The 16,730-nt window shown below is 38.4% G+C and overlaps 1 protein-coding gene across 18 annotated transcripts in view; it reads right to left on the bottom strand.

Moving 5' to 3' along the window:
- MCTP1 (multiple C2 and transmembrane domain containing 1) overlaps positions 1–16,730 on the bottom strand; it is a 591,199-nt gene that overhangs the window by 190,756 nt on the left and 383,713 nt on the right. For all 18 annotated transcript variants that reach the window (XM_039470335.2, XM_074383518.1, XM_074383500.1 and 15 more), the window contains one exon: positions 3,061–3,247. In XM_039470335.2, coding sequence (XP_039326269.1) covers positions 3,061–3,247 — 187 coding nt within the window. The remainder of the gene's footprint in view (positions 1–3,060; positions 3,248–16,730) is intronic.

Raw genomic sequence — 16,730 nt, 5'->3', positions numbered from 1 at the left:
ACATTGGTAGCCTCATTTCACAGACATATTGTCTTCTGGTGCTTCAGCTCTGATCCTCTGCTTCCCATTTGAATGGGTAATTATTGTTTGAAGGTTTCATTTCCCCAAGTCAGCTGATACTCCATAATTTATTGCAAATTTCAACTGTTTAGGCCAGTGACACATCGATTATAATAAGAAGTAAAATAAATAAATAAATATGTTCATTTAAAAATATAACTTCATCAAGAGTTATTCATCAAGAGGTATTCCTGCCTTGCTATTTATGGTTATTTGAGAAGGCCTAAAAACCTGGATGGCTTCTGAAGCCAGAAATTTCCATAGCAGAGGAATCTATGATTTGCTGTGAATCCTTTCAGCCCTCAATAGATGGGAAAAGATTGAAATGCTCTGGAGAGGAGTCCTCTTTATTTTTTTAATGAAAGGCTGTATAATATATTTTCTCTATGGCTGCAGCAGCTGTCAGGGAGAGCATCTCAGTTCAGCTCTATTACGGGAGAGGCAATACCCCATCCTATGGCATCGAGATGCTCTGAGGGGCCAGAGCTGATTGACAGCTTGTCACCGTGACGTCTTATTCCATCTCTGTTATGGAGAAAATTAATGTCACACCACCAGCCTTATGACTTGCTGTCATCTTAGAACCGCTCACCTTTTATCAATGCTCTAAATAACATTTCAAGCCCATCGTCTCACGGTGGACAATCCGGTCAAGGGACATTAAATCAGATGACGGTGAAATGTCATAATAAAAATGGAATGCTAACAACTTCTTCTCTAAACTAGCTCCTCTGGTTTTTAAACTGTGACAAGGGGGAGCAAGGGTTTAGCATACCCGTTCTGAAAAGGTCATACAATTGCTCTTGGTCTACTACCCATTACTACCCGCCCCCTATTGACCTTCCCTCATTTCCTCCCCCTAAAAGAAGAAAAAAAGAAAAATGGAATTAGCCATCTTTTCAGAATGTGGTGATCAAAAAAATGGCTCACACAGTGATGTTTGTTTAATTTGTGGGGCTTCGATCCTTAGCAATGAACAGCTAAACAGTAGTAATGGAGGGCTTTTTGAGGGCTGCTTCCTATCAGAGTGGGGGCAATTCATTTGCTTTCCTACTGTGATCAGTGTCAAATTCCTAAGTTTGACCTCAACCTTTAAAAATACACATGTTCTTGCAGGAAAATAGAATTCTCCAAAACACCTTCTTTATATGTTTCTCCAAAACGAATAATATTTCAGATATGACATGGCATTCATTCATTCATTTCATGATCCTTATAATAGAAAGGAAACACACTGAAGCCTAATCTATAGGTCTTTGTCCTTGCATGGCTATGAGTAAAATAACACACATGCTATGTTGCATAGAGTGGCTTCTTAGCAGGTATGTATTTAGAGGGAGGTGTAGGTCTCTGCCTAAAATTCTGGGCTGAAAAAAAAAGTATATTTAAACATGGTTCACTTTTTAATATATTGAACAGAATATAGTCTGAGAATTAAGTCAAACATCTACCTAATATTTTACCTTTTATTGAAAAACAGTGTGGAAATATTCAAAATTCTGAATGGAAATGGCCTATTGCCATTCAGCCATCCAGCAAAAAGAAAAAAAAAATTAATAATAGGTGGATTACTTCTAATTACCTAGGCAGCAGTATCCCTTAATATATGGGATCATATCAAAATATTAATCCACAACTATAGTATTATAATGCCTAGAAGAATTTTTATATTAATATACTGATTAATTCCATTAAAATTGTTGTAATTCATGAGGCTCACTTCTGGTAACAGAAGAATATGTTTTGGTGGGTCTTACAATGTAAAATAATCTTCATTATTGCAATTATATATTAGAAGATGTCACACAATATCTTAGGCTCTTAGGTGGTTTAAAAATATATACTATTTAGCCTTGCTAAGTCACCTCTATTAAACTGTTTATGATAACACCATTGGTGGATGGGTTGTACAAGCATTAGCAGACAGCTGATTCAGTGGAGATAGCCAGAATAAATTTGCTGAAGCGCACATCCTGCTAATCTGTTTGAAGAATATTGTAGAGCATTAGTACCAGCACTTCATGTTATCTGCACAGCCTGATAAGGTACATCTTTATTAAATTCAGTTATTGAAAGGATGTCAGTCAGCAAATAGGAATATTTTAAAGTTAAAAAAAAAAAGTGGTTCTTTGTTAGTCAGAGCTTGGTTTCATGGCTGAGTGTCTAGAGGAGCCTTCTAAACACCTGGCGGCACTGTACAATACAAGCTTTGTCATTTTAAGTGGAAAAGCTTTTTTTCCCAGCTTCATGGGTACTGAGGCATTTACTTTTTCAAACCTCCATTGAGAGAGAATGGTGGAGTAAGAGCTCCCCTCTCTGTTGATTCAAGAAAACTACATTGTGGGAAATGTCCTTTGGGAGGACGCTGGGAAATAGTTAAGGTTTGATTGTGAATATTTCAGTTTGGTAAAATTTAAGGAGGGTAGTTATTTTAGTGATTCGCTATTCCATGCTATCGTTCCACATTCAATAAAAAAGGAGGCTCCGTTTAATTTTATTTCACATTCAGTTAAGAAAATTAAAGGAATGAAGTGAGGCTTTTCTGAGCAGCTGAAGATAAAAAATCACTCCTGTGAATACTCTTTAGTTACCAAGGTACTAATTAATGTAAGTACCATTAACTCCATCTCAAACTTGGAAAGACAAAGATATTTTAATTGCAGCTGCAAAGAATCGATAAATTAATTTTAAAGTCATGTTGTATAAATCTGGCCTTCCTTGATGGGTAGCATCCCTGCATGATAAAATCACTGAGTAGAATCTCAGAATCTGGAATTTGCTCTGGAAGAGATTCTAGAGAAGCTCAAGTCTCTAGACATGGATGGGTAATGCAAATGCCTCTGCCAAGGTCTGTGTGGCATTTGTTTTCACTCAGCTTTTTACTTGTGCCAATTCGTCCATCAGACAGCTTCTCAGAAATACTTCTGTCCCTCCAGGTAAATTGTTTACAACCTCATCTAGTCACATGTGACCTTGGAAGGAGGAGGGTTACATACGTACATATCTCTTTAATATCTCCTCTCGTTCCTTCTGGTCCTCCAGGGAGTTGATGGAGAGGTCAGAGATGCTGACTGTGGCTGATGCTGTCAGAGTGACCAGCAGCACCAGGTGTCCCTCACCCTCTTCCAGCTGCAACTCCAACTTGTGCGTCTGTTCCCTACTGAGGGCTGACAGGTCGACCTGGCACCTAGAGACAAATGTTTTGAATCAGCAAGTTACGATTTTTTTTTTCCCATATCAAACAGCTGCTCCAGCTGCTAAGAGCTCTATGAAAAATAAAACAATAGAAATATTGTTTGGACCACTGGATGAATGAATACATCTTTCAAGTCAGCTTTTTTTTTTTTTTTTTTTTGAGACGAAGTTTCACTCTTGTTGCCCAGACTGGAGTGCAATGGCATGATCCTGGCTCACTGCAACCTCTGCCTCCTGGGTTCAAGCGATTCTCCTGCCTCAGCCTCCCAAGTAGATGGGATTACAGGCATGTACCACCATGCCCAGCTAATTTTGTATTTTTAGTAGAGATGGGGTTTCTCCATGTCAGTCAGGCTGGTCTTGAACTCTTGACCTCAGGTGATCCTCCTGCCTCGAAAGTGCTGGGATTACAGGGTGAGCCACCATGCCTGGCCTAGTCAGCTAACCTTTTCCACAAAATTCAGACCCTGATTATCATAGGGTCTGTAATTGTTTATTTCCTGTAAGGCAAAGAAAATATGCTGATCTGAAATTCTATTATTACCCACTGTCACAGTATTTATAAAGTGGTGAGGACTTCCCATCTCAAGGTGGCTGGCCTAAGGAATTAGGTTACTGGGGCTTTGCTTACAGAAGAATGCTGTGAGCTGTCTAGAGACCAACTACCAAAATTCTGAATTTTTGTGTTACTTTTAAAAAAATGTATGTTTTCCCCTCATTCATAAATGTTATTAAGCAGTGGATGGAGTATGTACCATTGTGAGGCCATATATTTTATATTTTTAAAATCATGCTGATATATTCATAGTACATTGTATAAATCTAAATGAAAACACATAAATCTCTTGGAAACATAATAGCTTATGTCTTAAGCACCTGAGTTGTGCTAAGAGGGGCTTTCTAATGTGGCAGTCAATGCTCTATATGCCACTCTCTAGGAGCTAATACTTTGAAAATGCTTTTCATAAAAATGTCAATTGATTTTGAAGAGAAAGGTAATGTGGTGACCACAAGGCTAATAAACTGAGAGAAAGGTGGCAGACATGCATAAAAGGCATTTCAAACAGGAAATAGCCAATTATAAGAATAGATGTGGTAACCTACCTCAAACTGGGTGGTCAGGGACAGATTAATTTCTTGTTCTTATTCCTCACTCTATTTGGTGTTTATTGTTTTGCTTTTAAACAAAACTCCTACGGACAGTGTTTCAAAGCTTGTAGTTGAGTTCAAACATCTCTTTAGCAAGAGTGATAGCAGATATTGAACTGAAGTCAAATATTTCAATAGGCCTTTTGTTTTTGCCTACTGGTTAACATGAGGAATGTCTGAGGCTAGACACAAATGGGAGGAAGAAGAATATTGACGTAAGAAAGGAAAACAATATGCTATGTCCTGGTCAGTGGCAGCAAGTCGCGTGTACTAAATGCTTACTATTGAGAAACCGAGAAATTTGAGCCTGTACTAAGTCTGGAAAACATCTTCTGAAGTTAAAAAGTGTGTCAAATAACTGCATGGTTTCTCCTAATGCAATATCCATTTCAAGGTACTCTCATGCTGTCTCCTCAAACTCTGAAGGGTAAAAAATACATATCATATCCCTTATCTAATATTTTAATTTTAATTCAAATTAAGTTCTTATCAATAACACCTGGAACAAATTGAAGTTAAAAATTTTTACGGTAGAAAACAACCATTCAAACATATCCTCTAATAAAAAAAAAAAAGGTATCATCTTTAGAGATCTTTCCAGCACCTAACACGCTGCTGGGCCCATAGTTTGTTGAATGCAAATGGCTTGGATAGGGAGTATAATACTAGAGGAATGACAATATAATTGAGAGAATATTTTTGGTTAGATACAGTTGGAACCAAGAAAGGTTTTCCACTCACTTTGTTTTTTCTTTTTTTTCCACTCACTTTGATCATGCATTTCTTGATCCCTTCCTTTTTTATATGATGCTGCAGCACTCTTAAAACACCAAAATGCACTGATGTCTTCTGAGGGATTTTCTCTTATGCTCACTACCACTTTGTACTGATCATATAGATGGTGGTTTCTCTTGATTTATATTAGTCATTGCTATTAATGCTTCACAGGTGGGGAAGGTGCTCTAAAGATTATATAATTTAGGCTTCGCAAACTGGAAATTTTCAGATGCAATCTGATCCACAGATTTGTTGTTTTTGCTTGTTGTGCTAAAAAAAGTTTTGAATATAAATATTTTCAAATACAGGGTAAATGTCCTCTGAATTAGTTACTGTTCCCACTGGCCTGTTTCACTTAATTACTCTACCTGGTTCCAGTAGGCAGAAGTAATTGTGATTCTTGCAATCTCCTTAATTTACTAACAAGAAAACCGAGGGTCAGGGAGGGCACATGACTGAGTGGAGACATATAGTTAGTTATTAGCAGAGCCCACCTGAACCTGGGACTCTGGAATCCAAGATCTAGGTTTTTCTCCACCACTCTATCTTTAAGTAACCATGCATCCCAGGAAGAAGCACTGTTAGCACTGCTTCTCAAACTGGGTAAAATCTGCACTGTTTTTTAATTTTAATTTTTTAATTTTAATTTTAATACTGTTGACACCAGGTCTTACTCTGCTGCCTAGGCCGGAGTGCTGTGGTGCAATCATGATCACAGCTCACTCACTGCAGCATTGATCTCTTGACCTCAGGTGATTCTTCCCACCTCAGCCTCCAGGTAGCTGGGTCTGCAGGTGCGTGCCACCAAGCCTGGCTGATATTTTTTGTTTTTTGGTATTTTTTGTAGAGATGGGGTTTTGTCATGTTGCCCAGCCTGCTCTTGAACTCCTGGGCTCAAGCAATCCGCCTGGGTTGGCATTCTAAAGTGTTGAACAAGCCACCACACCCAGCCCTGGACTTTTTGAGACAGAGTCTCACACTGTCGCCCAGGCTGGAGTGCAGTGGCACGAACTCAACTCACTATAACCTCTGTCTCCTGGGTTCAAGAGATTCTCGTGCCTCAGCCTCCCAAGCAGCTGGGATTACAGGCGCCCATCACCATGCCCAGCTAATTTTTTTTTGTTTTTAGTAGAGACAGGGCTTCACCATGTTAGCCAAGCTAGTCTTGAACTCCTGATTTCAAATGATCCACCCACCTTGGCCTCCCAAAATGCTGGGATCACAGGCATAAGCCACCACACCCAGCTGGTTTTTTCCCCCAAACTTTTATTTAAGGTTTTAATGGGCATACATGCAGGTTTGTAATGTAGGTAAACTCTCCTGTCACAGGGGTTTGTTGTACAGATTATTTTGTCACCCAGGTACTAAGCCTAGTACTCAATAGTTACTTTCTCTGCTCTTCCTCCTCTCACCCTCTACTCTCAAGTAGGCCCCAGTGTCTGTTGTTCCCCTCTTTGTGCCTGGACTTATTTTTAACAGAAATAATGATCTCCTTTTCCAAGTATAAGAAAATATGTTACTTTAATGCTTTAAAAATATATATAAACCAGAGAAGGCCACAAGCTATTGCTCTTAGAAGATTAAGAAAAATTTATAAATTGAATTTTGAAACCATGAAACTAATAAATTTAAATTAGCAATATAAATTTATAGGGAAGATTATGCTTTTCTGTAACAACTAAATTTCAGTATTGGGTGTACTCACAGAAACAATGTCAGGTCCTGTGCTATATGTAGTGTTTCAGCATCTTGACTTTAATAATCCCAATGTAGAAAATGTCCATTTTCATAAATGTATTAGACAAGAGAATATTTAATGACTTCAAGGTTCTTTGTGCTACTTAAGGTTATTCAGATCTCTTATTTGCCTAAATATTTTGCTTGAGAGTAAGATGCCATTTTAAATGAAGTGTCACCTATCACTAAGCAAAACTGTCTTGTTATCTTGAGCATAAAGTTCACATTAAAACTTCACTGATGTGTATCAAATCACATTATTGCTGGAATTGGGTGGGAAAAAAGCATTTGCTACCCCCTCATAACTTTTGAACAAATATGTTCAAGGATGGAACTCTTACAACACAGTCTAGTGCAATGTGAATACACTAATTGCTATGGGGTAGATTCTTCTGTATTTGGCTCACCTGTACAGTTACATCCTGAGCAAAGGAAGGTTTCACTTCAGTTTGAATATAAAAGTAATAAGTGGTCATTCAGATAGTTCAGAATAGGCATATAGTAATGGTTTTATATTGTTACCAAGATGAAAATGCAAAATTTGAAAAGCATGAAAACAAATTTATGAACTCCAAAAATACGTTCACAGTTACATACACAGAGAAAAGATCTGGGGTTTGGGAGTCCCTGATTCCCCTGATTCTAGACTGCAGTCTTTCTCTAATTAGTCACGTGACCTCTTTCAAGACAACTTATCCTCTTGAATTTCAGTTTTCTCATCTGCTGTTATGAGTTAATTAAACTAGATGAACTTTAAATTCTCAAAAACCTCAAATTCCACAATTTGTTGTAACTCTCTGTTTACATTTGCTGTATCTTCCTTTCTTTGCAATTCCACAAATCAAAAAGCTAAGAGAACAAAATTATCTTATAGAAATGAAATATGAGTCCTCAGATGTATTGCTAAAAAAACTTCTGAATGTTGGTGTAAGAAGGCATTTCATCTCATCTAATTTCAAACTGTACTGCAAAAAGCAATAGGGTGTGCCCCAGAGGCCAGGGTGTCAGTGTGAGAAAAAGGGGTGTAGACTATCCTCTTTGGTTCAAAGAGCAGCTGCCCTTACATCTGCTTTATATTGAGGGTTCTATATTGTGGTTTGAAAACTTACCTGATACAGCTTATGTATCTCCCTAGGCTCTCCTGGAGCCATGGTCTCCTGAGTCCTCCTCAGCTGTTCGCTTTCCCTCAGCTGCTACTTTTGCTGTGCCTCCTCAAAGCGCTGCTCTTCATCCTACACCCATGACCAATTGACTCTGCTTGGATCCTCATGGGTCTCCGACCTAGGGCTGGCTGATCTTTCATTGTCCCAAATGAGCCAGGCACTCCCCTTGGCTGCTAAGGTGCATCCATGCCTAGCCACCATGTACCTTGAGTTTCTGGCTTCTAAGGCCACTTCTGCACTTGAATGGGAAGCCACTCTGTGAAGACTGTATCTGGCTTCTAGATCAATGGCCAAGGAAGCTGCATGCAACAACACAGAAGTTGCCTCCTTGTAGGGTGAACTGTGATCAATGGAACAGGAGATGGGAAGACGATGTTCCACATGTCTTGCCTTTCACAAACTGTTCCAAAACATAATTCTTCCTATGGCTTGTGCACATGTGGCCATATGGGTGCACCTGCTAAGCAACCAGCTATATCTCTGAAATACCAGAAACAGTGACCAGCCCATGATCGTATTCCCTTGTATTGCTTCCTAGTATTCCCTGACTCTTGTTCTTTCTTTCTTACACTCGCTGTCTGGGATGGTATCTCCTAATAAAGTACCAGCACTTAATCATTACCTATGCTTTATTTTCTTGAGAACATGGCCTAAGGTAAAAACCACTGCTACAGCCCAACCCTCTCCATATGGAGGTCTACAACACAAACTTGATTATATTCCTCCCTTGCTTTCCACTATTTACAAGATATCCTTAGCAAGTCAACAGTACCCTCCATGACTTACCATCAACTTATGTGTTACTTGCTGATGCATTCTCACTTACTATTTGTCATTCCAGAAGCCCTATAATCCTCCCAACATCCATGCTGGAATGCACCTGTTTATGTTTGGACAAGGCATGCCCTCAACCTGAGATGATGTATCTACTCATCTTTGCATGGCCAGTTTCTACCAATTCTCATTGAAATAACTTGCAGCTATCTTTCTCAATATCCTGAAATGCCTCGAGGGCAGGAGCAATGTCTTATTCTCAGCATGTGGCACAGCAACTGGAATATAGCTGGTGCACTGTAAGTATTAAAGTAAATGGAGGTTCTGAGACGCTAATAATTTACTCTTGGTGACAATGCTTGACGGTGGCAGAGCCAGCACTGGAGTGTAAGGTGCTCATTCTACCACTTCTATATTGTCTTCCTGGAAAGTGGTTTGACTTCTCTCCAATACTCATTTCACTCACTAATTCATTCATTCATTAAGTGCTTATGTCTCAGGTCCTCTTAGATTTGGAGATTTAGCCCCTTCTAAACCTTCAGGCTTCTCAGATCCTTACTTCTGGAATGAGCGCACATTCTGTGTTACTTTGAAAACAGTTATTTGGCTTCAGAGTTCATGGCTGGGGATTCAGAAAACTGAAATTTTAATAAATCCAAATTATTCATTAGTATTGTGATATTAAGCAAGTCACTTAAACTCTTTGTGCTTCAGCTTTCCTCATTTGTTGAATGGAAATTAAAAAAAAATGCCTTCTCTTTGCAGAGAATTGTAAGAACACAAGAATAATGGATGAAAAAGTACTTCAAAAAGTTGAAAGTGCTATGTAAATATATTATCTAGTTACACTATCACATTTGCCTTAGTTTGATATTTGAAAATTCAAACATCAAACTCAACTCATCAATTAATGAATCAAAAGAATAACCAAAACAGACTGGAATCTAAAAGAGATTTTTGTATTAGTCTGTTCTCATGCTGCTAATAAAGGCTTACCTAAGACTAGGTAATTCATAAAGGAAAGAGGTTTAATTGACTCACAATTCCACATGGCTGAGGAGGCCTCACAATCATGGCAGAAGGCAAATGAGGAGCAAAGTCATGTCTTATAATGGTGGCAGGCAAGAGAGCATGTTCAGGGGTACTCCCCTTTATACAACCATCAGATCTCATGAGACTAATTCACTATCACCAGGACAGCATGGGAAAGACTCACCTCATGACTCAATTACCTTCCACCGGATCCCTCCCACAACAGTGAAAATTATGGGAGATACAATTCAAGATGAGATTTGGGTGGGGACACAGAGCCAAACCATATTAATTTCAGAGCTACTTTTCCTCATTCTACAAATGCTTCCTAGCATTCCCTGCCTCATGCTCTTTCTCTCTCACTCTCACTGTCTGGGATGGCACCTCCCACGCTGGAGAGTAGGAAAAATAAGACTTAGAAAAATTAAGTGATGGCAAGAACTTGAACCATGTTTCCTGACTTCCATATCAGAGTTTGAAGTTCTCCGCATTAAAAAAAAATTATATACATTTGAACAATTTAAACACATGAAAGGAACATCTTTAGATATTATCCTTTAAAAGTTTAAGGAGAAAAATCTCAGAGTTCTGATCAACTTTTTTTCTTCCCTGCTTTTCCATCTGCTGTCTCTCAACTTGTGACCCTCAACATTCCTTCCCAGACAAAACAGTCTTGTGATTAGCACCCTGGATGTGTATGTATGAGCCCCCTGGAGTACAGAAAGTATATGTTAGAACTGTTTGCAATTATTTTTAACTTAAAAAATAAGACAGAAAGCAAGCCACATCAATATCTAATATGCACACTAACACAGGTGGCTCATATGTCAGCTAAGTCACACAGGCCTCACATATTTTGAGGGAGGCATAGGACCTGTGTGCCTAACACGAAGGGGTTGACAGTGGCACCCTTTCCAGCTTGCTCACCTTCCCTGAATTGCAGTTCATACATGCCCTGTTAAGTGGATTTAGAGATTGTATAATCTAGTTTTAACTAAACTAATCCTCATAGAATGGACAATTGGCTTTAAAAGATCTCGCCAAAGGAACTGTGGATTGAAGATAACGCTAATTGAACAAGCACAAGTGAACAGCAATGATAAACAAGAATCTGCCGAGCTGACACTTCTTCCCCACTTGAGCTCTGTGTCAGCCACGCTATGACTCACAAAGCAATGGTGCTAGAATCAGATCCTGTAAGAGATCCGCTAAAACAATCCAAAATTATCAAGATGAAATTTATATCTGCTCTCTTTAACAATGAACTCCTCAGTATATAGTATGCCTTAAAGAACTAGCTAATGAGATTTTGAAGCCATCATGATTGGCAAAACATTTAAACATGAAACACTCAAAATGAAAATGAAAAGACAAGCCTCTATGGGGGGGATTTTTTAAAAATTATACTTTAAGTTCTAGGATACATGTGCAGAACATGCACGTTTGTTACATAGATATACACGAGCCATGGTGGTTTGCTGTGCCCATCAACTCGTCTTTACATTAGGTATTTCTCTTAATGCTATCCTTCCCCTAGCTCCCTGTCCCCGACAGGCCCCGGTGTGGGAGGCACCCCTCCCCGTGTCCATGTGCTCTCACTGTTGAACTCCCACTTATGAGTAAAAACATGCAGTGTTTGTTTTTCTGTTTCTGTGTTTGTTGAGAATGATGGTTTCCAGCTTCATCCATGTCCCTGCAAAGGACATGGACTTATCCCTTTTTATGGCTGCATGGTCAATCGTACATAATTTTTATGAAATTTAATGATATATGTGTAAAGCTTTTTGAGATTTCTTAATATATGAGAACTGCTTTATATTTGTGTGACTAATAATACATAACATCTTATAAATTAATAAAATAGATAACTCTTTGGAATGTTTGCATTAAAAAGATTCAATATATAGCTGCTGAAGTGTTTTCAAATTCCATTATTATGCAGAAGTTTCTACTCTATCTCTGACATTACAAAATGCTAAATGCTGTTATTGCCTTTCTGTTGTCACTGTTCAAATGTCTTTGGGGAAATTGCTTTACCAGGGTATACTTCTGCAAACTTCTATAATTCCCTACTCATTGACTTGAAGGTAAACTATATAATATCCATACAGCAGTGCATGGAAACAGTCCTTGGGAACTTTGCCAAGGATTTTAAAAATATAGCAATGAGTACAACCTTTCTGAGAAAATCTTCAGAAGAACCAACAGTAACTCATGAAAGAAAAGGGATTAAAATCTTAATAATATTTTGTTTAGGTTGATTTTATGAAAAACCAAGACAAAAATCAACAACAAACTCCATTCTTTATTTAAATATTGTCTGTCTCCCTAATGAAATATTTCACTCAATTATTAGTTAAAAAAAATACAAAAAATACAATGATTTTATAAAAAAAAAAAAACAACCCTCTCTTCCTTTCAGAATTTTCTGACTCATTATCCTTGTGCTTTCGGATTAATAATGTAGTAGGATTTCTCCTGCTCTTATGTATGTAGAAAGTGAAAGCAGAATTGTAGTTTTGGTGTCACAAATAAATAACATTCTAAATCTGAATCTACGGAGTATAAAATGCTCAGAGGCATTGATTTCAACCTTAAGAAAACATTAGTTTGGTTTTTACCCAAAGTCAAAGGCTGTTTGCCTCATTTGTCACACTAAACTTGAACACACATTCATGTGCATCTAAACAGTCTACATTCTCTTCTCCTCAGCATTAGAGAGTCATAGATTTATTTTTATGGCTGTAGATTTTGAAAGCATTTGTTCTTCACCTAGAACTTACCAATTTAGAAAACATTTTTGTTATCATATACCATTAATAAGAATTTCATTAAAATTAAGCCCTTGACTCAAGCTTACATTTGTAGCATTTAGTTGTCACAGGTAGTACCAAATGGCTAGGTCCTGAGAACAATGCAACAAAGTCAGTAGCAATTCACCAACGTAAAATACACATACCCCAAATCAATGCCACTTTAAAGATAAACAAGCATTTTGCACACTAATAAATAATGCCATAAATCTTTCTATATTGGATTGCAAATAACTCCAACTGAATAAAATTGCATGACACAGGATTTACTTATTCTGCACGTTCATAAAAACAACTTGTTCTCTGACAGCACTCATTCTTGGCAATTTACCGCAGCTGTCAGCAGCCAATTTGTTCAGATTACTGCTCTGCATAAAAGTGTAACAATCATGGGGATTTATTAGCTGATTATCGTAAAGGGGGCAGTCCGTCTTGGCTGCCGAAATGCAGGTGATCAGAAAGTTAAATAATTACATGGAGATTAACATTATTTCACCTTCACTTGAAATTTACAGTCCAGTGACAGGTAAAATTTGTTGTTCAAACTTGCAATATGGTGTGCATCACCTAAGTTGGTTTACCGAGTACTTGGCATTTTACTGAGCACTCCATGGCTCCAGGACAACATGCTGAATACAAGAGTGTGGTGACATAAGCATGGACTGTAGAGTCAGGAAACTAAAGATTAGAGCTGCAGATCAATCACACCACTTGTATACTAGCTGGGCAACCTCTTCACTGCCTCAGCCTCACTATTTGCATCTGCAAAATTGCTATAATAAGAATCATCCCTGCTACCCCAAAGTGTTGAGCTGATGTATATAATAGGACCCTGTGGGTAGTAAAGCATTATTATTATTGTTTCTCTCCATTTATGGTAAATTTACTTTTGTGTAAGGTTTAACAACCAGCTAGCATTAACTCCCTAGATATGAAAAGTCATAGTAAGCGTCTTGATAAATGTATAGTCTACTTTTCCCCCAAACATGACCATTTATGATTACTGAAGTTTAAAGATTTTCTACTTTAACTCATTCATTCTCCTCTTTTGCATTATATTCAATCATCTTTCCACAATTACACTAAAACTTTTTTACCTTCCACTAAGTCGTGTTGTTCTAATTGCCTTTCCACTCATGCCTCGGGTCAGATCAGCATTTGTCTTACAAAGAGTCATACCTTTCAGTGTTAAATCAAGTTTCAGGGATTTATATTCAAATCCAGGGAATATTTACTGAGTGCTTAATGTGTGCCAGATACCTGTTTAGGTACTGAGGATCTTGCAGTGAAGAAAACACTCAAAAAATCCCTCCCCTCATGGAGCTTACATTCTAATGAGGGAAAATAAATAAATGAGATGCATAGTTTGCCATATGCTGCTTCCTTTAATGGAGAAAAACAGCAGAATAGGGGAAAGGAACATCAAGAAAAGAGGGTTCAGTTTTAAATCGGCTTGGTATGGATGCCTCCCTGATGAGACATTTGTGCACAGATCTGAAGAAGGAAGGCAAGGCAGGTGAGTGGATCCCTGAAGAAAGTTAGACAGACAGGGGGAAAGGTCCTGGGTGGAGTCAGGGGGCGGTGTCTGGCCTGCTTGAGGCACAGCAGAGAGGCAGCTGGCTGAACGTGAGTGAAGGACAGCAGAGGCAGCACAGCAGAAGTTCAGGGTAGAGGGGCAGCAAGGCCAGACTGCGCAGTCTTACAGGCCACTGAAAGGACTCTGGTTTTCCCTAAATTATGATGCAAAACAATTGAAGCATTTTGAACAGTTAAGTTACCTTACTCTTGTTTTAAAAATATTACTTTGGCTGCTAACTGGAAACAGACTGTTGTGGCAGCGGAAGTATGGAAGGAAGAACAGGAGGCTCTTGCTCTTGTCCATATGAAAGCTGATGGTGGCTGCAACCACAGCAATAATGATAGAGATGATGAGACACCATAAATCCTTAATATGTTTTGAAGAAGCACTATCAGATTGTTGATTGATTTGATGAGAGTGAGAGAAAGAAAGGAATCAAATACAATTCCAAGATTTTTGATGTTAGCAACAAACGAGAGAGAAGCCTGAAGGAAGAGCAGATGTGTGGGACTGAGGGTTAAAAGTTTAGCTTAGCACATGCTATATTGGCAAAATCTATTAGACTTTCAAATGGTGATCAAGTAGGCAGTGCAATACAGGAATCCGGAGTGAAGAGAAGAGTTATGGAGTGGAGCTGGACTCTTATGAATGGATGAAGTCACCAGGGGAGCCAGTATAAATGAACAAGATGCCCAAAGAGTGAGCTCCGAGGCTTCTCAGAATTACAACATGAAGGGATGAGGAAAAACCTGCAAAGGGGACAAGAAGGAGCATGCAACGAGGTAAAGAGAAAAGAAGGAGTGTGTGGTGTCCTGTAAGGCAAGTGAAAAATGTGTTTCAAGGTAAGGAAGGGGTCAGCCAAATCCAGCACTGCTGCTGGGTAATGTTAGATGAGGCTGAAAACTGGTCATTGAATTGAACAATGTGGTGTGCCTAGCGGACATTGACAGGACCAGTTTTGGTGGATTGTCGGGGGCAAATGCCTGACTATATTAGTTCAAGCAAGAATGGAAATGGGGGCCGGGCATGGTGGCTCATACCTGCTAATCCCAGCACTTTGTGAGGCCAAAGCAGGCAGATCGTTTGAGCTCAGTTGTTTAAGACTAGCATGGGCAGCATGGCAAAACTTTGCCTCTACCAAAAATACAAAAATTAGCTGGGCTTGGTGGTGCATGCCTGTGGTCCCAGCTACTCAGGACGCTGAGATGGGAGGATTGCTTGTGCCCAGGAGGTGGAGGTTGCAGTGAGCTGAGATGGCGCCACTGCACTCCAGCCTGGGTGACAGATCGGGACCTTGTCTCAAAAACAAAAACAAAAAAAAAGAACTGAAGTGGGTAATGTTCAGTACGAGAATACTTTTAAGTCTTTGACACCAGATTTGCGAGTGGCTCTTTCACTCATAGCCAGTCTTATTTTTTATTAAATATTATGAAACAAACTCAAAATATTGAGTTTGTATTTACAAATCACATTTTAAAAAAATCATTATACATGACTAAAAAATGGAAAATAAAATAGACGATTATAAACCATAGCAAAATAAAGTAGTCTATATAGATAATGTAATCGATACAAGCATTCTCAAATTTGGGACTCAGTTTAGACATTACCCTTAAAAAATATTACTAGCCATGGAAAGAATAGTATTACCCTCCATGGCCAACTTTAAACTTACTCACAAACCTCCAGCAAATTCCTAGGATAGTCTCTACTTTCTAAATTGACACAGACACAGAATGTTGCAATGAGAACTGGCAAAAGAAGACAGATTATGATGACAGTTTTATTACTGTTACTTGACCCTGAGTACTCAAATTTAATTGGAAGGTAAGTCAATTGTCTTGAAAACTATTCCAGGAATTAAGTAATTCTATTATAATCTGTATTATCTCCACTGTTTCCACTCAAGCTTCAAAGAACTGAAGAAATACAACTTGCCTGCTACTTAGGTATGTATGTTGCTTTTCAGTGGTGGGATGCTTTTAAAGTACAATTTAGCAAGCGTCAAGTTAGAAACCTAGAGTTTTCAGTGCTATCTGGATATCAAAAAGATTTGAAATGATGATGCTTCATAGTTATTTCCCTTTTCTGCAAAAGTCAACCTTGTTAATTTAGGAGTGTGCAACATGTTTTTATTGTCTGTCTTTCAGTATCTCAAAATTCAACACTCATTCCTTTCATTGTATAAACCAGTTTAAACCAGTACTGAAGAGCTCTCTTGTCTATACCTGTGCTCATTTCACTCTCAAACTTTTGGGCTTAAATTGCTTTCATAAGCAATTAAGTTTGGCATATGATCGAAAGTAGACTTGTCTTTTTCAAGTTTCCAGAGTTATCTAGAACAATCCTTATGATCTTATAACCAGCAATTTGTCACTGTTCTCTCAAAAATTAGCCAAAATGAGAAAGACCTTTAGAAACAAAGTGAAGTGAGATAGTTAGGTCCGCCTC

This window comes from Saimiri boliviensis, chromosome 1 (genome assembly GCF_048565385.1).
Source record: "Saimiri boliviensis isolate mSaiBol1 chromosome 1, mSaiBol1.pri, whole genome shotgun sequence".
In the NCBI taxonomy this organism is placed as follows: Eukaryota; Metazoa; Chordata; class Mammalia; order Primates; family Cebidae; genus Saimiri; species Saimiri boliviensis.
The sequence above is the reverse complement of the archived record's forward strand: the minus strand, read 5'-3'. Positions and strand labels throughout refer to the sequence as shown.